This window comes from Colias eurytheme, chromosome 4 (assembly GCF_061535395.1).
Source record: "Colias eurytheme isolate Ceu_HAF_F1 chromosome 4, ilColEury1 Martin Lab GWU primary, whole genome shotgun sequence".
Lineage (NCBI taxonomy): Eukaryota > Metazoa > Arthropoda > Insecta > Lepidoptera > Pieridae > Colias > Colias eurytheme.
In genome coordinates, this window is record NC_142983.1 from 11,775,067 (window position 1) to 11,797,441 (window position 22,375).

Here is a 22,375-nt window from a genome sequence, read left to right on the forward strand (position 1 = left end):
TTGCTTCAAAATCAACAACAACTATCAAATACTTTCGAAAACATTTATAGTAATTTTAAAAAGGATGGTGCGGATAGGAAAACCTTCGATTATATAAAAAGAAGGTTGGATGTGCTAGATAGACACTGGCACGAATATCAAGAGAATCATAATGCTTTATGTAATATCGAGGTCATAAGATCTCATAGTTATTTTGAAAATAATGAGTTTGAGTTAGCGCAAGATAGATATAAATATATCAGGGGAGTAATTTCTAATTATAATCAAGGCAAAGAGGAAAGGCCTAAGACACCGTTATTACAACCTGCTAAACCTCTCGGTGTCCCAGGGACCTCTCAATCTCAGTCATCTTCTAAGGTACTAACTGATCAAATAATAAGTAGCAAAACTGACGAAATGATTCGTAGACAGATAAGTTATTTTAAGGCTTTTGATCATACAATATCAAATATCATTTTGGATGATGTTAACGAAAAGTGGGAATTCGATCATTTATTAAAATCAATACAGTCGCGCTGGTCTCTAATAGACTCTCTCCATTGGGAGTTGGACAGTGAGCTTGGGGGTAGAAACTCGGAATACGAGAATACCTTTTTATCATATGAACAAAAATATAACGATATCATCAAATCGCTTAACAAAAAATTATGGTCTATATCACATAGGGAACAATCTACACCACATATAGAAATACCAGTATTTAGTGGTAATTATCATCAGTGGTGCTCTTTTAAAGATGTATTTAAAGAAACAATTCACGACAATCCATCATTATCATCGGCGCAAAAAATGCAATTCTTGAAAACAAAAGTTAGAGGAGAAGCTGAAAGGCTTGTTCAGCATCTACCAATAACCTCGGATAATTATTTAATATGCTGGGATATACTTAATAATCGGTATAATAACAAATCATTAATTTTCCGTTCGCATATTGATACTTTATTGAATATACCTGTCGCTCAACAAACATCATTAAATCATATCAAACGGATACATGATACGACCATAGAAACTATCAACGCTATCAAAAACTTAGGTGTCGACGTAGGATCGTGGGATCCATTAATCGTACATTTAATTGCCCAGAAATTGGACTCCGAGACGCATAACGCATATATCAATGCTTTAAAACAGCCTCGAGAATTAGCAACATTAAAAGAGTTTTTAACATTTTTGGAGAACAAATTTACATCATTAGAGTCATTAAAAAAGAAACCTGAGATCAAGAATTCATATCAACCATTTTATAAATTAAACAAAAATTTTATCAAGACATCGTTTCCCACAAGCAATAAATTTATTTCCCATTCCCATCAAAATCGCAAACAAGAAGACCCATCAGTTCCCATCAGTTCGCAGAAACATCATAAATGCGAACTTTGCAAAACCAACGAGCATTGTCTGTTTTACTGTAATAAGTTTTTGAATATGACACCGCCAACAAGACGCGGCACGGTTACAAGATTGGGTGTATGCGAAAGTTGCCTCTATTCACACAATGGTAAACCATGTTTTTCTGAAAAAAGATGTTTGAAATGCCATGGGAAGCATAATACTATCATACACGAGGCGTATGAGATTTCCATACCTAGTTCTTCGAAAATAGCAAGCCAGGGTTATCAAAAACATGAGCCGCAACAGGTGCAGAGGAATGCTCACGTTTCAATGCAACGTGAAACACCTGAGATTCTTTTAGCGACAGCCATATTAAAAGTACAAGCAAACGACGGGTCATTTATCAAAATGCGGGCTTTAATTGATCAAGGTTCTCAAACCTCACTTATCACAGAACACGCTGCTCAAATTTTAGGACAACCTCGACAACAATGCCGTGGTGTAATATCAGGTGTCGGTATCAAGGAGAGCAATTGCAAGGGTGTCATATCAATCACATGTGCATCAATTAACAATCATTTTCAATTTGAAACGGAAGCATATATCATGAAAAACCTAGTGAATAACCTGCCTAATAGCACTTTTTCGAAGCCATTTTTGCCGTATATCAACAATATCAAATTAGCCGATCCCGACTTCAATATAAGTCGCCCGGTGGACTTGCTATTAGGGGCAGATATTTATTCATTAATTGTTATGGAAGGAATTTGTAAAGGTAATAATAATATGCCTATAGCACAAAACACACAGCTGGGTTGGATTTTGATAGGTAGCGTGAAAACTTTACAATGCAACGTCGTCATCAATAATTTGGAAGAAATTCAAAAATTTTGGGAAATCGAGGATATCATTGAGGAGTCGCAATTATCAACCGAAGATCAACAATGTATCAACTACTACAAAAATACAACAACAAGGCGGGAAGATGGCCGTTACGAGGTTCGTCTTCCAATGCATAACAATTATTCGGAAAAATTAGGAGAGTCAAAATTCAAGGCTGTAGCGCAATTTAAATCGTTAGAAAAGAGATTTATCAAAAACAATAACATTCATACACAATATAAATTATTTATGCAAGATTATCACTCAATGTGTCATATGATACCGGCCTCTAATACGTCTGAGCCAGAGTGTTTCAATACTCATCATTGCGTGCGTACAGATAGCGACATAAATTCGAAATTTCGAGTTGTGTTCAATGCATCATGCAAAACTTCATCAGGATACAGTTTAAATGACCTTATGCAAAAAGGTCCGAATCTTCAACAAGATTTACAGTCTTTAATCATTAAATGGAGACAATATCAATTTGCTTTTACTGCGGACATAGAAAAAATGTTTCGTCAAATTTGGCTACACCCGGAAGATCAGAAATTATTAAAAATAGTATGGCGGGACTCTACTTCGGAACCTATTCGTGAATATCAACTCACGACGGTTACTTATGGTACGAAAGCAGCTCCATTCCTAGCTATGATGACCTTAAAACAGCTGGCTAGTGATGAGATAAATAATTATTTACATAGCTCCGCAATCGAAGTCTTAGAGAACTCATTTTATATGGATGACGTCATACACGGTTGTCATTCCATAGAGGAAGCTAAGATATTACAAAACGATTTAATTAAGTTATTGCAATCAAGTGGCTTTAACTTACGTAAGTGGAAATCAAATACTACGGAATTATCACAAAATATAAAAGAATCCAATATCAATTCTAGTGATTTTAGTTTTAAACAATCAGAAACAACAAAAACGCTAGGATTAGGCTGGAATCCCGAAGAAGATATTTTTACATTTCATTCGCAACTAGAACCCTTGAAATCATCAAAAATAACAAAAAGAATGCTTTTATCAGACATATCAAAATTATTCGACCCTATCGGATGGCTATCACCGTTATCAACAAAATTAAAAATTATTTTTCAACAAATATGGGCGGCGCATATAGGATGGGATGATCAAATACCAGAAGAAATATATAAGGAATGGATCAAAGTTAGAAACGATATTAGCGTGATCAAAGATATAAAACTACCACGCTGGATTCACACCCGTAATTGCGATAGTATCGAGTTACATGGGTTCTGTGACTCGTCTATGAAAGCATATGCATGTGTTATATATTGCCGTGTAAATAAAGGTGAAGATTCACATATAACATTATTGGTTGGAAAAACGAGACTTGTGCCCACTAGCAAGGTCGTTACATTACCTAGATTAGAATTAAGTGGAGCATTACTTTTATCAAAATTAATGAATAAGGTTAAGGAATATTTTAAGGATCATGATATCAAAATGTATGGATGGGTTGACAGTACAGTAGTTTTAGGTTGGTTAAATGGAGATGCAGCTAGATGGAAAACGTTTGTGGCAAACAGAGTGCAGCAAATAACGAAGGTCATGCCTCCAGATTGCTGGCGGTATGTCAAATCAGAAGAAAATCCTGCTGACTGTGCAAGTCGAGGTTTATCAGCATCACAATTGAAGGATCATTCTTTGTGGTGGCAAGGCCCCAAGTGGCTATCAACATTTAGTGATCAAAATAATAAGGTCACAATATATTCAACAGATCAAGAGTTGAAAGTATCAAAACAAGTTACCGCTGCGGTAACAAATCATCATAATAATTCTATCATACTAGATATATTATCAAAACACAGCACATTCCGTAAGGCTGTGCGAATTGTTGCATGGATGTGTAGATTCACCAACAACAAAAATAAATATCAAAGTTATTTATCAGTGGAGGAATTGAAACGTGCAACATTGCTTATTATCAGAAATATTCAACAGTTATCATTTGAAAGGGAAATATCAGATTTAAGAAGTGGTAATAATATACATAGGAAAAGTAAATTGTGTGAATTAAATCCTTATATCGATCAACAACAAATCATCAGAGTAGGGGGAAGGCTGCGACATGCTTACCTTGACCCTGACATGAAAAATCCTATCATCATACCGAATAACAGTCGTCTCTCGAAATTATTAATTAATGAAGCACACCAATCTACTTATCATGGAGGTGCTAGGCTAACATCATCATATTTGAGGCAGAAATATTGGATTATGGGTGGCTATAGGGCTGTTAAAAAGATAGTCCGACAATGTATCAAATGTAGGAGACATAATCCCACCAAGCATCATCAAATTATGGGAGATTTACCAGCTGCTAGAGTAAACCCATCAAGACCCTTCTACAACGTGGGAGTCGACTATACAGGTCATGTATTTATCAAATCAAACGCTGGAAGAGGTATCAAGACAACAAAAGGTTACATTGCAGTATTTACTTGTATGGCCACCAAGGCTGTACACCTGGAACTGGTATCAGATTTATCAAGTGCAAGTTTTATATCAGCCCTGCGTAGAATGTCAGCTCGCAGGGGTAAGCCTGGTCACATCTACAGTGATAACGGCACTAATTTCATAGGAGCAAATAAAATATTACAGCAAGAATACGATGAAATACTCAAAATATTTAACACACAATTTCAATCAGAGGTGGCGGATATGGGCATAACATGGCATTTTAATGCCCCATCTTGGCCTTCAGCGAGCGGTCTTAGTGAAGCAGCCGTCAAAAGTCTCAAATTTCACCTTAAGAGGGTGGTTGGCGAGCAACGATTAACACACGAAGAATATAGTACAATACTAGCTCAGCTGGAGGCTTGCTTAAATTCAAGGCCACTCTGTGCTTTAACAGAAGACTCCGAGGAGCTCGATTATTTGACACCATCACATTTTCTAGCCAGTGGTCCAGTATTATCAATATATGAAACAGAGAGAGATCTACGAACAAGATTACATTTAGCACAAAAAATATTTCAAGACATATGGAAGAGGTGGCAACATGAATATTTAATAAATTTATCAACGAGAAGCAAGTGGAGACAATCAAAAGATAATATCAAATTAAATGACATTGTAATCATTCACGACAGCAATCTTCCCGCAGGAAAATGGCCTTTAGGGCGAGTGGTGGAGTTGCATCCTGGTAGTGATGGCTACGTGCGTGTGGTCACATTAAAAACTAAAAATGGATATATCAAAAGACCTATCATAAAGTTATCAATTTTACCCGTCAATCAAGAAGAAACAGTATCAAACAATCATACAACCACGAGAAGGAGAAATCAAAAATACAATTTTGCAACCGTCGCAACAACAATTCTTCTATTTTTTATGACATTATTTACAAACACAATCGCCTCATATAATATCACTCCGCTACAAAATAATACAAGTTTATTTTTCGACGACATTGCAAGAATGCATTTAATAACAGATGACTGGAGACTCATTGTTTACTACGACATGAACCCGTATTGGCATGGCGACATGGCGTCTCGCAAGTATTTAGAATACTTAGAAACCATCTGTGTTAAGATAAAACAACATTCACAGTGCGAAAGTATCATGTATCAATTAAATCACGAGTACTCCGAGCTACAACATTACAATAGATTGTTGCTAGATCAGCGTCTGGACGGGCACGCGCGCAGACGGCGCGGCCTTATCAACGGTGTAGGTTACGTCGCTAATCAGTTGTTTGGAATACTCGATAGTAACTTTGCCGAACAGTACGAGAAAGATATCGAATTAATTAAAGTAAATCAGCGGCACATGGCTAGTTTATGGAAAAATCAAACTTCCGTTGTAGAAGCGGAATTTAATCTTATCAAAAGAATTGAATCAGTTATGCAAAATCATCATAAAAGCGTTACCAAAAAGTTAAATGAAATCGACATTGCAATGGGCGTATTGCAGTCGGAGATGCAAAACAACACCTATATCAGTGAATTTACTATGACAGCGATAATCGTTAATAATATTTTAATTAAACTTAAAAGCATTCAAGGTTATCTATTAGAAACTATCACAGATATATTTAATGGAAAATATAACATTCACTTTTTAACCCCCAAGCAACTGCAGGAAGAGTTGAACATAATATCATCCCAATTATCAAAAGATTTATCACTACCCACTGACCCCACGAATCCATCAAGTATTTATAAATTGCTAAAGATCAAAGCTAGATTATCAAAAAAGTTTCTCATATTCGAAATATCAATACCTCTAGTCACTAGAGATACATATGATTTACTCAAGGTCATTGCTATTCCAAAACAATTTGAAAAAAATATGATCAGTATAGTACCTATTAGCGAATACCTGGCGCTAAATATAAAGAAAGACTCATTCATAATGCTATCAGAGATCGAATTACATGTTTGTGAGAATCAAAACATAGAGACAATGTTGTGTCGCATTAACAAGCCTATTTATCATTTTAATAGCGAAAAATACTTATGTGAGAAAGCAGAAAACTCCAACAGCTGTCTAACTGTTATGAATAAATGCAAGAATATTTTAGTTTCAATCAACAAGCCCAATAAATACTTTTATTTTTGCTGCAACAATTGCCAGTACAAGATATTATGTGAACAAAAACTTATGGCCATCCAATTAAATAACACCGGAATCATATCAATTGATCAAAATTGTTTGATAAAATCATCAGAATTTTATATTCAAACTTATAGAAAGAAGAACAATATATTGCAAATAACACCTGATATGAACACATCATGGTTATCACCTATCAATAATTTAGTAAATTTATCATTAACGGACCTGCCAGCCGATGAGAGTACAAATAATATCACATCAAAATATATTATCAAGATTGAAGAGCAAATTAACAACATCAAAAAGATTGATCCAGTCATCGATGGTATATCTTATCACGATATACATCATTATGCGATGATTTATCTCGCCATGGTCACCATACTGGTGATCGGTGGCATCTTATTCTGGCGGGCAAGGCGGCAAGCACGGGGCTCACCGTCTCAACAACAGCAGCAGGGGTCTCCCGCGCGAGCTAGAGGCTCGCCACTACAGCAGTCGCCGGTGTCGTCGACGCGAGCCAGAGGCTCGCCTCTCCAGCGGCCGCTGGGGCCGGTGGCGCGAGCTAAGGGCTCGCCATTGCAGCAACAAGTGTTAGTGAAAAGTGATAGTGAAAGTGCAAAAAGCAAAAAGTGTGATCGGTCCACTTCCCCAAACAACACTCTATCAATGTTCAATGTATAATCTCCCCCTGTGTTTAGCATTTAAGATCATATATTGTAATATCATCATCATTAGATATAAGTTCTTATTGTTTATCACCTTGTTTAGTTTTAGATCATTATCATATCATCAATATCATCTTTTTGGCCTGGGAGCATGTACGGGCTAGCCGTGCATCCTGACTCAGCGCTTTACACGATCCTATTTCATTATGGTGGAAAGAACATCTTCACCCAGTTGGTCTGCGCTCGCGGCTCGTGTAAAGCGCTCGGGGTGTACGCGCTATATCAATTAATCTCATTATCAATCAACTATCAAATATATCAATATCATATTATCATCATTAGTTTATAGCAATCAACAATAAAGTGATCAAAGGCAATAACTTGTTTTACATCATCAAACCATCAACTATCAATTTATCAGCTAAAGGAGTGTATGGGATATCATATCATATCAATCAGCAGCCCATACAGAATCTAATGGCTAATTAGTTCCGGCGGGTTTGCTCGGGGCCGCTAATTGGCGCAAAAAACGCAACATGTCAAAACAGCTGTTTTTGTCGCGCGCGCGTTTTTCTAACGCCACCTGACTGCACACGTGACCACTTTACAATACGCGGCGGTGGGCTATACACGAGCGGTTCAAGCGCTGCGATTTTAGTCACATTCACCTACTACGAGACCAAAATATGTTATTCTGTATTTATTACAAATTTTTTGCCTTTGGCGCTATTATTAATAATCAATCACGCATAAAGAATTTAAATAAGTATCAAATGAAACAAGTTGGTAATATTGTGGCACTATTTCATTCCAAAACTTCAATTTAATTCATATTAATACTATAATATATTTTTGTAGGAAGCTAATATTTTGGCATCAACTCAATTGACAAAAACTCTAGTACTTGCTTAGAATAGTTCAGTACGTAATTCACTATTCAAATTAAATGATTTTGAAGTAACAAAATGGAGACATCTCTCTCAACAGTAGCTACATATCCAAAGGCGCGCGTAACGCCAGGGCACGAGCAGCCTAACCATAAGGCACTAAGTTATATTATGAACCCTTCGTTTGGTCACGCGGAAGTGTTCATTGTTGCTATTTGTAACAAACGATAAGACGGTTCGATTCCATCGATTGCTGACGCTTTTGTCATTAATCACCCATTTGTTGATAGTTTTTATGGCGTTTTTACACTCGTAGACCTCCATTAACATTCTAACGCTGTTAGAAATTGTTTATTGGCATATTATAATATTATTTACATCCACAAATTGACTTCGTTTTTATAAGTATCAACTACTGAATATCAAATGAGACGCGGAATATGTTTGTTTTAATGAAAAATAGAAGCTTTTACGAATATTTATTTTATGTGGATTAACTGGAGTTGTTTTTCTCGTAGAGTACCTAATGATGAATATTAAGAAGTGGTGCATCAAAGTAATACGAATTAAAAGTTTCTGCAATATTTTTTAACTCATTGGAATTTATGAAATTCCATGAATACGAAAAGATTTAGTTCGCCATTGTTTTCCCACATACACACAACACAAAGTTACCCTATACGGTCAAATGCTGTTTTAATTGACTTTTTAACGAACTACTTAACCTTAAATCAGCTTTTTCAATGTATTTACAAAAAATTAACAACACTGAACACACTCACCGATTTTTTGCAGTGGAAAGAAAAGAAATTCATACTCAAAACCTGTTTGATATTTATAGATAGGTACCGATAATTTATCAGGTACCTACTACTACCTATTAATATTCTTTTAAATATACTTATTGAATTTTAAGATTAATTTCCAATTGTCCACTTCTACCACTCCACCTAAACCTAATGATTATGGCGTTGCGTACGATGGTAGCACATACTAATACTACTCAATCGTCCACATTTCATCCGTCAGAAAAAAGGTGAGGTCTGGCGGCCCTGGGATCTTATTCTAACAGAGAATGAACATAAGTTTCAAACTTAGCTCTACCAAACTCTTAGTTAAATTTGTACATATAAATATGTTTGTCTGTATGTTGCAGCGCCGCCCGACGGGCGGCTCCTGGCTGCAGTACCCCGAGGAGCGGCTGCACCGGCTGCTCAGCGCCGCCTGCGAGCCGGAGCCACTCGACTGTACTTATGCTGCAGGTAACACCTTCGCATGGCTTTATGAAGCCCTGTCTTTTCTTAAAGATCAAAGCAGTAGCGAGTGTTGGAGTGTTTATAGACAGTGGTGACAACGAAGTGTCCCATATGCTTTGCTTTTCCATAAAGTACCTACTTACCTAATAGGAGAATCCTAATTTCATGCTGTTTTAAATTTTGCTGATAACAAGTAACAGGCATTACACGCATCCAGTTACTGCAGCAAGTGACATTAATATTTTATGTCCTGTCTAATATGATATAAGACCACCCACCTTTTATACGAGAATATTTTAAAAAGAAAGCTGCGTAGGTACTTCAATGTTTATTTCTAAAGGTTGTATAAACAATTAATGTCCCAATGACCAGGCGATCAATTTAATGTTTAACACTTACGGCTTAACTAAGGGACCGTTATAAACAAGAACCAGTTTGAGTATTCAATGGATAAATAAAGCAATAAATTAGAATACCTGACCTATAGCTGGCGTTATCAATGGACTAATGCGACCTTCGGCTGACCTCGCACCGCTCCGCACAGCTCCACACCACTCGCCTTCGTGACAACTTCATATATATAACAAGCTAAAGGATAAATAACATGTTTTTCAAATAATTTACTGTATTAACGAGCTGCTATGCTAAGGAACATAAAATTAGCTATTTAAATATACCTAATTTCATTTTAACATAAAAGTAATGGATGCTATATTATGTTACAGGATGGTTTCATGCGTGTGGGTTTGACATGTCTAATAACCCTGTTCATGGTCTGAATACTAAGCTAGATGTTGCTGCGAAGGTCTAATGGTAGCGTCGATTCATCAAAAGATACCTTGCAAACAAAACACCTATGATTATTTTACCATAATTATCGCTATTGATATAACAGAAATGTGTATAAAAAAACTTGCAAGCTCTACCGGAGCACCGGACACATTAATTTTAAATAGTATCTTTAAAAAAATACAATGGTGAATGGTCAAAAGTTTACCTGGCGCAAATTTTTTCAACCGAACCTTGCCGTAAGCGTCACATTCGTGCCATAATGAATATTTACCATCTGGGTCATTAAGATTAGGCATAAAACAATAAACGGCAGTTACATTATCACGTTGGGTCGATGTTTATCGCGTGTGAGATTAATTGACACATATTGGCGAGTGGCGCTGGCAGCAGAAGGTGGCCAGTGTACCCTTTGCTGCAGCCGGCCGCTCGCCGCTTCGACATCTGACAGCACCTTGATATACAGTACTGGATGCACTTTTGCATTTTATATATTATCATTTTTAATATGTTATCTTTTGACACTCGCTTACTTTGTTATACTCATTATTATAGTATCAATTTGAATATAAAATTAATGCAGATTGCAGTGTTTCTTTTTATCCAATATTTAAATATCTTCGTTTTATATATAATATATTTTGTACTTACTATTTAAAGACAGGTACCTACTATAAATATATTATTAGTTTTTAAATATTTTGTAATAAAATTACATTCACATCTTAACTTACTTGCTTAGCCATATGATATCTATAGTAACACTGCCAATCATACAATTTATTACAAATATTAATCGCTTCCTCGACTGTTGCTATAAATTACGGGATAAGAAAAACGCACAAGCATTATATTGTGATTGTCGATGCGACTCAGTAATTTTATTGAATTATTTTGATCTAACACGCTACGGCCTAATACGTATTAATTGTTAATGTAAAATATATAAGAAACGTAACGATTAACATAATAATACTCATCTTTATTCGATTTGTTAAAACAATTCATGTAATTTTCTCTTTCAATCATTTTCAATAGCCATAGAAAGTAGATAATATAAACAAATACACAAAAGTCCAGTGGTCAACTTTATGAAAAAATCACTGTCATATTATGTCTCTTCAAGTGCCTCTATATCTTTGTGAATTATGTCCGTTGCTATAAATCTGCATGCGCTCCGGGGGCCACGGGGCTCAGGGGAGAGTGCGGGGGTGAGGTCGTAGTACCGCGGAGGTGCGGGGGCGGGGGGACGTGCTCCAGGTGCGGGGGCGGCAGATGTCGCGCGTCACGCTCCTGACCTACATCGCCAAAATAACTCTTAATTGCATCCAATAAGGACCAGCCAGTAATGAGGGAGCGTGGCACGGGTCAAACCGCTCGACGCCACAATGCACGTTTTGCTAATATAATGGCTCGCTCCAAATCTATTGATTGCTTCATAAATCAATGCTGGACAGACGAACGTTAATATTTACGACACGGTCGACATTTTAATTTAACACGAACTCGAAGTTTCGAATGGTTATATAATTTAACTACCGTTTCAGAAACTTACTCAAAGCAAAAGAACTGGAAGAGGTTCTATTTGTCAAAAACTACGTCAATAGTGCACTCTTGTGAGTAGGTACCTGTCATATTCCATCATCAACGTTTTGTTACGCATTAATCTTCGCACAATGCAATATTATTGTAAAACGAACTTCTTGACCCATGAACTGCAACAAAACGATCCAACACTATCAGCGCAACACTCGTCACAACTCCACTCACTACGTTTACATTTACATTGCAAATGAGATGGATGTTTATCAATGTACGGCACTTTGTAATTCTCACATTAGAGCAATTAAGGAAGGCAGCGAATGTGAAATATTTAAAAGCTGGGACGTGACCGCTCATACTGATGAACTGCGTCTAACACTAGCACTTGCACTACCACTAGCACTGACACTAACAAACAGATAAGACACGAGTTTGACTCTTCCTCAGTTTTGTGTATGTGAGTCTCTTCCTTATGCTATAAATTATTCCGAATTATCATATAGGTACCTACCTAGATGTGAAATTGAATTTTGAAATTGAGAATACGCAACATTCGAAAACGCTCTATCGTAACTTTTCATGCTTGGAATCTTTAGTACCTATTCAAATTATATTATGTTTTAAAACTATATACCATAATTTTTCGATTTTACCGAGAACAGTAGACAATTAGTATCTAACTCAACAGTTATTCTGTATAAAGTCACTTTACAGTTTACCTTTAGGTACCTACAATACTTATAATTTACCTAAATTCATTGACTGTCTTATTTAGCTATGTATAGGTACCTAATAAATTAGTACTTGTCTACTTGTTTAAAAAAGTAATAATACCAATTGTTATTGTTGTTATAGATGAGACTGATCGTCCCTTATCTTTTCGAGCAGATTTCGATATATGTACTAATGAAGTAGTGCGGTAGATTATACTCCGGGGAAAAACATAGCAAAAAAACCTAGCAATGATACATATTATACATGTAATCAATTATGTTTATGTAGGTACCTACATAATATTATGAAACTGGGAAATTCATCTCAAATTAATAGATAAACTCGTCAATGTAAAAAAAGAAAAAAATGGACTGCTTTATAAATGATTTTTATGATAATCAATGTATTGCAAATTAAGATAAAATCGTTTTGAAATCAGATAGACGACGTCTGCGATATAGAATATATTACAGTTTAATTATTTATCAGTTCCCTAGATCGGCAATCAAGTGAAAACTGCAATCTGTCTGCTTGTCAGAACAGTCAGATGTTACACCACAATATTTTGCTCTTGTAAATGCTTTGCTGTTCCAATGATACACTTGAATAAACTAACGGTAACTTTTTTGTTTCAGCGTCATCATCACCACTTAACATTTTTTTATGAAACATACATAGCGTTAAATACGTATTTGTAGAGCAAAATAAATAACGTTTTATTTATTTTTAAATGCAACACTATTCGTCACATTAACTATTTATTAGCAAAAATAATAATTTTATCTAATAGTCTAACACCACATAATACTAAATACTTTAACTGACAAAAACCAAATATGACCCATTTATATAAAATATTATATTCGGGAATAAACCAGTAGATGAATTAAGCGGAATAAACAGGGCAAGTGTGAAAGTTTAGCCGTAGCGTGCTGACTCGGCGTTCCACGTAATGGCCGAATGTCCGGCGACTCGGTGACCTGTACCTACTTAGTTCCTATATACACTTGTTTTTTCCACTTTATGGCTCTACAGACACATAGAGTTTCAAGTGACTATTGATGTAGAGATTTGATAAGATCTACTATATGAGACTCTATCGTGCAAAATTTGTTGTATTAATCATACCTACGTTTAATTCTTGATAGCAAATAAAGGCAAGTCCTTGGGTGTAACAATCTATACTATAATAATATTACAAAGCTGAAGAGTTTGTTTGTTTGTTTGAACGAGCTAATCACCAGAACGACTAGTCTGATTTGAAAAATTCTTTCAGTGTTGGATAGCCCATTTATCGAGGAAGGCAATATCATCACGGTAAGACCAACAGTAGCGGAGCCACGCGGGCGACACCGCGGAGCGCAGCTAGTATTAAATAAATATACTATAGCTGGTATGGCAGATAAAACAATGAAATGAATGTGTTACAGTTTTATATTTGAATATTAATATCTGGAAAGATAATATTATTATCTTTATTGTGTACCTTAATAATTTCACATTGTCGTAAAATTATACCTTTTTCATTGTAAAATGATTATCAAATCACATTATCAGACTGATAGAGTTAATTAATTGTTATATCATGACAATACAAATCGTAAATTAGCGATTATTGAATAGGGATTCTGACGAAAAAATACTAGCTTTATTTCATTGTGCAAAACCATTTATTTTAGTTTCAACACTTTTTTAAATATTCATATCTACCTACTCTTCGTTGAAACAATTAATAGAGTTTTGGCAACTCCTCATACGATTGCATTCCTAGATAAGATTAGGGCATAAAATCATTTTTATACGTATAATTTAAAGTGAAATTGACTCTACATGTAAATAATAAACATATTTTGGTGTAGTTCGTGGGATGTACCTAGTGTGGCTAATCGTTTGTTTAGTGCGAGCTATTGTAGGAGCTGCGGATGAGGCAGTGGGAGGATGTTGCTATTATTTTGGGTTCAAGTTCATCGCAGAGGGCATCGACCCGTGACGTCACACGCCGGCCAGCCTGAACACAACCTTCTACTCTACTCATTACGATATTGGTATTAATAACAACGTAGATCATGTCCTTTATCACTTGTAGAGCAAATATTTGATTAGTGAAAATTATTTGGATTTAAATATAGCTCTACATTTATAAGATCTTAGTTAAGATGCGATTATTAGGTACTGAATGAGTCATGAAAATTCTTAAAATTAGGCAATTTGTAAACCTAGGTAGGTAAATGTAGATACATAATATCGAAATTGAAATAGGTATTTAAACTTTCAAATAATCATCAGCAGTCAAAAACTTTAAAGTAGGAAAGCCGAAAGGCCGGGCCAATGTAGAGTCAGGTGAAGCTCGGCCAGTCGGCAGCGAGCAGGTCGTATGTAATGTCGGAAAATCCATAACGCGCCGCGGAAAACCCTTTTAATATATGGACGTAAATAAGAGCGGGCGGCGGCGGGGGCGGCGGGCGTGCGGCGGGCGCGGGGCGGGGGCGGCGAGCGCTGCCATTGGCCGGCACAGCCCCGCCCCGCGCGGGGAAAAAACCTCAGGAAAAAAGCGTGAGCGCGCGTCAGTGCCTCACGGACGACGTGGGCGGACGCACGCGCTGCAAGAGACGGCGCGACCTCCGACCGGCGGCCGCGGCCGCGCCATGCCCGCGCTGGCCTTGCGCGACCAGCCGCTCGACTGCTCCATGCGCCTGCGCGACGTGCCAGCCTGGCCGCCGCCGCCTCGCCACGGTCAGTGCCCCCAGTGCAGTGCCGCTCCGGCCCGCTCCCGGCCCTCTCCGGCCCTCCACCGGCCCTCTCGGCCCTCGCCAGTGCGTTAGGCCTATCGTGTGTATACTGTATTGCCAAGTGACTAAGTATCGATGCATCAATTTTTATTCGAATACCGTTCGCTGCGGACAAGTAAGTAGAATTTTATTTACGCGAGCACGAGGAAAACGCGCCGAATCGGTAATTTAATTTTAATTGGCGGTCATTTTCATCGCGACGCGTTCCGAACATTATTTCGTTTAACTCAATAAACAATCGTCAAAGTAACCGGGAAATAAATTGTCTTCTAAAAACTTGACAACGAATCATCTCATAAATATTTCTTAAACTAATAGAAGTTTTGTAAAGTTTGCAACAACAAGTGCTAACCGAACGGATCGGCTCTATCACGCTCTACATCTAAGGAACGGCTCGCGACCCCTCAAGTAGTTTGTTGTGCCAACATTTTTACAGTCAATAACGAGTATGACAGGTGTATAATTCATAAATAAGGTCCCCTCACGTGGTGTTGACGTAGAGCCGTGTCAACAAGCCGGTAATCTGTGCAGAAGGGTTGCGGGACCGTCCCCTCGGCAAGACGCAAAGCTCATTCAATTTGGAGCGAGCTGGACTCGCGGACCCCACTCGAACTCGACGTCTTTTGATAGCAATCCTTTGAAAAATACTCGGCTTACAATGAAGTCACCCCTGGGTCCTCGGTAGGCCCTCGGTGGACAAATGGGTATATTATATTTGTCCCTTTCAATGTGCTCTTTAACACATTCGAGTGAGGTCAGGGTGGATTTATTAGTATTAGTTTTATTACATACACGAATACAATATACTTTGAGAAATTACTTTTCTTATTTTCACAAATACATATTATTATATTTAATATCCAACCGAATACAAAAATTATAACACCGACATCAGAGTGCGAAATGTGAATTAAATTATAAAATATATAATTTAAAAGTTTTTGACGGAAAAATTCTAACCGAGTGCAATAATAATTAATAAAATATACTTCAATTACATATTTAAATATGTACTCATCTCATCTATGATTATTAGGTATATTATATCGTGTCCAGGATACATAATATAATATATTTTTTCCTTCGTATATAGTTTCACTTTTAGTAAATTAAAGTTTTTCATAGTAGGTACCTAATAATAATATTTTATAAATATAATTATATTTGGAATATGTTAATCACGATTAAAACTTTTGAAAATATAAATGAGTAATTTACAAAAACGTTTATATTTTCCTCAATTGAGAAAAGGTTTTTTGAAATTAATTACATATCTATCTAAAATAGCATAAGTAATCTTCCGCTTTCAATTTGAGTAGTTTTAAATTTATGTACTAGCTTACCGCCCGCGGCTTCGCCCGCTTTGTCTGAAACCTAATAAATTATATACTAAAACCTTCCTCTTGAATCACTCTATCTATTAAAAAAAACCGCATCAAAATCCGTTGCGCAGTTTTAAAGATTTAAGCATACAAAGGGACATAGGGACAGAGAAAGCGACTTTGTTTTATAATATGTAGTGATATTGTATTAAACTTATGAAAATATGTCTAAAAGAACGTATCAAAACAGACGATTAAAATATGTAGTTCTTATTATTATCAAAATATAAACATAATGATATCCGTTGTCCGGTGGCCTGTGTCCAGTGTCCAGTGTCCGGTGTCCGGGGTCAGGCCGGTGGGACCCGGCTGAACTTCTCACGCAAGGTTCACCTGTTACGATCTCGTCTCGTTGCAAACATTATATTCTAATTACGCCACATGTTCCTCCGCGATGCCCTCCGCGACCACATGCCGAAATGTTCTGCGGTCAGCTTGCATTGTACTGCTTACACTCGGTGCACTCGCTAACGGCTTCCATCTAACAATTGGTATCGTGTTGTATTCTAATTCATGTCTAATAATAATAACAGTAACAAGTTTCAGAATGTCTGCAATATTTCTTAATAAATGTTAGTTATAATGCAGTGAACGTAACCAAAAAACACAGAAAAAGAAAATATTAATTACTGTTAATTGTGTAAAGGAATGCATTTTTAATAAGCAAAAATCTACTTTCAAAAATTAAAGTTTTATGCAATTTAAATGTGTTAAATTAGATTTTGAAATTCGAAAATAATTAAAAAATAAAATATCTTTATCTATACCTTATGTTTATGCACATAAATATATATTAAAATTAATATTACATTATTTGGATCTTTAATGGGAATGTGTTTATTCATGGGCGTAGCTAGCCATGGGCTCAGGGTGGGGCAAAAATAAAAAAAAACCGACAACCGCGAGTCCGACTCGCGCACCGAGGGTTCCGAACAAACCTATTTTTTGTTATGTTGTAACTTTAAATTTATGTTTTTAACAATTTTTCCTTTATCTGTGCTATATGAAATTGCTTTTAACCAAATTTCAAGACTCTGTGATCACGGAATGTACCCTGTAGGTTTGTACCTTGTGAATGTCGAAATTTGCGATTGCAGAATAAATGGCTGTAGACTTGAGTATTCGATATAAATTTCAGCTTAATATTATCTTCACGCGTTTCTGAGGTCTTGACCGACAGACAAACTTTAAATTAATAAAGATATTATTTTTTTTATATGAGGTATTTTTTTTTGCTTTTGTTCCTCTATCTGTGCTACAAAATGTTGCTTCGTAGCGAATTTTAAGATTCTGAGTTCACGGGATGTACTCTGTAGGTTTTGAATTTTAATTCCCTTGCGAATGTCGAGCGAACATTTTCAGCATTTACGGCTGTATCTTCTGATTGCATTGGCATAGAAGTTTGATTGTAGGTATTACAACTCAAAGGTATTATAGACCTGAGTTTTTGATGTGAATATCAATTTAATACATGTAAGCATTCATGAGTAAAGGGGTTGTAAGTTTAAAATTATTAAAATGTTTTTTTTTTTATGTAATGTAATTTTTAATTCATGTTTTTCGAAATTATTCCTGTGTGTGTTATAAAACGTTACTTTGTACCTTTCAAGACTCTGTGTTCATGGGAAGTAAGTACCCTTTATGCTTTGATTCCCTTACGAATTTTGAAATTTTCGCAAATTTCAACATTCGCAACGCGCTTCTGAGAAAAAGGGTGTTAGACAGACAGACTGACGGATAACCTAAAAAGAAAAAAAACGAAACTCTACAGCCATTGAATTTGTGAATTTTCACAAATTTCGACATTTGAAAGAAAGAAGAAAGAAAAGACATTTGATTTACACGGTAATCAAAACCTAAAGGGTACTTCAGGTGAACACAGAGTCTTGAAATTTGGTACCAAGCTACGCCTTATAGTACAGGTAAAGGAAAAATTGTGAAAAGTTCAAATTTACAGTTACAAGATATAAAGAAACGGTTTTATATGAAACCATCAGTAAGCGAGTCTGAATGACACTTGGGCGGTTTTTATTTCATAAAAAAAACTGTTACCTGCACCTGGTATCTATGTATATGTACACGGATACACAAACAGTTGTGTCTTCTATACTACATGGATGTAGTTAATAGTAGAAACAACCAAAAAACCGGCCAAGTGCGAATCGGAAATTTCAACAAAAATATATTATAGGTATAACTGCGGTATATTTTTAGGGTTCCGTAGCCAAAATGGCAAAAACGGAACCCTTATAGTTTCGTCATGTCCGTCTGTCCGTCTGTCCGTCTGTCCGTCTGTCACAGCCGATTTACTCGGAAACTATAAGTACTACAGTGATGAAATTTGATGGGAATATGTGTTGTATGAACCGCTACAAAAATATGACACTAAATAGTAAAAAAAAGAATTGGGGGTGGGGCCCCCCATACATGTAACTGAGGGATGAAATTTTTTTTTTCGATGTACATACCCGTGTGGGGTATCAATGGAAAGGTCTTTTAAAATGATATAAAGTTTTCTAAAAAACATTTTTCTTAAAGTGAACGGTTTTTGAGATATCAGCTCTCAAAGTCGTAAAAAGTATGTCCCCCCCCCTCTATTTTTATAACTACGGGGTATAAAATTCTAAAAAAAATAGAGGTGATGCATGCTAATTAACTCTTTCAACGATTTTTGGTTTGATCAAAGTATCTCTTATAGTTTTTGAGATAGGTTGATTTAACTGTAATTTATTATATTTGCTGCTACGGAACCCTTTGTGCGCGAGCCCGACTCGCACTTGGCCGGTTTTATTTTATTATCAACCGTAGTCGGATTTTTACGGATGTAATGAAGACGAAGAAGAGGTGAGATGTAATTGAATTTTAATTATTAAGTGAATTAATAATTAAGTGAATTTTCGCCGTTTCCGAATCGTCTCAAAATTTTGATTAAAAATAGATTTTTTTTTTATAGAACATGACTTTTTTATACATTTTTCAAAATATTCTCCTTTCGTTTTCTTTTATTTTATTATTCTGGCATCCGAATATAAAATAACTAGATTTCCGCCCGCGGCTTCGCCCGCATTTGCAAAGGAAAACCCGCATAGTTCCCGTTCCCGTGGGATTTCCGGGATAAAAACTATCCTATGTGTTAATCCAAGTTACCCTCTATATGTGTGCTAAATTTCATTGTAATCGGTTCAGTAGTTTTTACGTGAAAGAGTAACAAACATCCATACATCCATACATCTATACATCCTTACAAACTTTCGCCTTTATAATAGTATTAAGATTACTTAATATCATTAAGTCCATTACAGCAGCGTCACATATTAGCAGGTGAGGAAATAAACTTCTAATTTTTATGGATTTTATATACTACAGGACATAATTTTTAATAAGTTTTTTGAATTTGTACCATTATATGCCATTCATACCTTGAAATTTACTATTTTATGCCCGGTAATAAATTAAACATTAAATAGCTCAAAAAGTGTGGGTATTACAAAAAAAAGTTTCAAACAGAAGTTGTACAGAATAGAGAGCTCTCTTAAAAATTGATATTTTCGTTTTATCGATTAATCCAATATTTTAAGAGTTATTAGCCAAAAACTATGAACCGGTTCATTAAATAGGCCATAAATCGTAAACGGTAAGTTTTACAAAAAAGTTTACTGGATATAAAAAATGCGAAATTTTACTCTCTACAAAAAAGTCTGAATAACTTTTGCCCTAAAGTGGATAGTTTTTTTGCGAACGAAGTTACACCTAGATCCGTCAGCATTTTGTGTTTTTATGGTCATTAAGTGACCCTTAACCCAAAACAAAAATAACATTTTATCGGAAATTCAGTGCGAGGTGGGCCAAAAAATAGCGCTTGGCGTATGACAATTTGTTAATCCGTCAATTTAGAGGTAAATAATTGCACATAGGTATTTGACTCATACTCGCAAAGAAAAACAAAAGGATTACGTTTGTGTACGTATGGGGCCAATCATGCCAAAGCATTTTGTTCGCATTTTTTTGTGTCGACTGACGACTTCGAGTGTGAATTTTCTTCCGGATATTAGGTTTTGTAGTTAGTACCTAGATAATTTAGTTTTTTAGATTTTGTTAGGTACCTTCCAGGTCAGAGCCAGGGTGGGGCAAGCGCCCCACCCTGCCCCACCGTGGCTACGCCCATGTGTTTATTATTTATAATTAAGAATTAAATGGTGATAATAATCGTGTATAATACAACGCTTTATATTATCTATCTTATCTCTAATAAAAAATGAACATAATTTACATACACTTTATTATATATACGTAGTTAATTTGAGTGCATTATTAACATATTCAAATTGTTGTTATTTTTGGCTCCTAGACCAAAAAACGGGACGCTCGGCTCGTAGCAAGTATTCTGAATAATGAGTCGCTGATTGCATTAGCATATTAATTCGGTCTCATTAAAATACCAGCTTCCAACGATATTCATAATAATCATTGTTCTGTTCGCCGTCATTTATTTTTTGTTCACACTCTTATTAAACAACACGGTTGCTAGGACCTTTACTTGTATGAAATTCTATGAAAAATTAATATATAACTCATAAACTAAATATGACGTAAAAATGATAAAATTGGGCAATAAACCCGGCCCCCTACAGAGACTGCATTTGTATTTGCACGTTTTGCAATTACATATATATAATATATAAATGCGAGTTTTTAGCTCTACATGATATTATTATCTGTTGTAAAACAATTAATTCCTATAAAACACTTTATAAATAAATGTAATATTCAATGTGTTTATTTTAACTAAGAGAGAAAATACATTTAAATTATTTTAAAATATTAAAATGGTAATAGAATCTGCAACATCGGTTGAAATAAATAAATAACTGAAAACAGGAAAAAGTGTTTAAAATTGCTTTATTTAAATAAACTAATTAAAGAACTCGATGCAAATATTGTTCTTTTTATTTTTCCATTGTACAAAAACAAAATAGAATAACTTAAAGTTAAGAAGTATCATTTTAAAAATATTTAAATCAAGTTATATCTTGTATAAAATAATATAACATCAATTACGCACACATATTAATATATTATTATTATTTTTTTGCGTATTTATATCTCAGCATAAATGCTGGTAGCAGCCACATTTACGGGCGGAAACCAAGTAAATGCAGCATTTGTAATTTATGTATGTGTCTGTCTGTCAAGTATTGTCATTTTCTTCTATTTGGAGGAATCTTCTTACTATTCTGCATGTGTTAAGTATTACTGCTTTTTGTAGTTGAATAAATACGGTTTCTTCTAGATGAATTTGTTTTAGACTTTGTTTTAAATGTTTGGGAATAACACCGGTAGTAGAAAGAACTATTGGTACAATGTATACTTTATCTTGTCTCCAAATTCGTACAACTTCTTCTTTTAGATCATTATATTTATTAATTTTTTCAGATATTGTTTTTTGTATATTATGCGTATTTGGAACTGCTATATCGATGAGGTAAGTTGTTTTATTTCTTTTGTCTTGTAAAGTTATATCCGGTCTGTTAAAAT

The 22,375-nt window shown here is 35.5% G+C and overlaps 1 protein-coding gene across 3 annotated transcripts in view; it reads left to right on the forward strand.

The window, feature by feature from the left end:
• LOC149909245 (uncharacterized) overlaps positions 1 to 22,375 on the forward strand; it is a 195,812-nt gene that overhangs the window by 94,289 nt on the left and 79,148 nt on the right. The window contains exon 2 of one of the 3 annotated variants that reach the window (XM_090101467.1): positions 9,525 to 9,630. In XM_090101467.1, the coding sequence (XP_089957593.1) occupies positions 9,525 to 9,630 (106 nt within the window). Of the gene's footprint in view, positions 1 to 9,524; positions 9,631 to 15,241; positions 15,403 to 15,433; positions 15,574 to 22,375 lie in introns of those variants that run through there. The other 2 variants (XM_090101468.1, XM_090101469.1) reach the window with 2 other exon arrangements.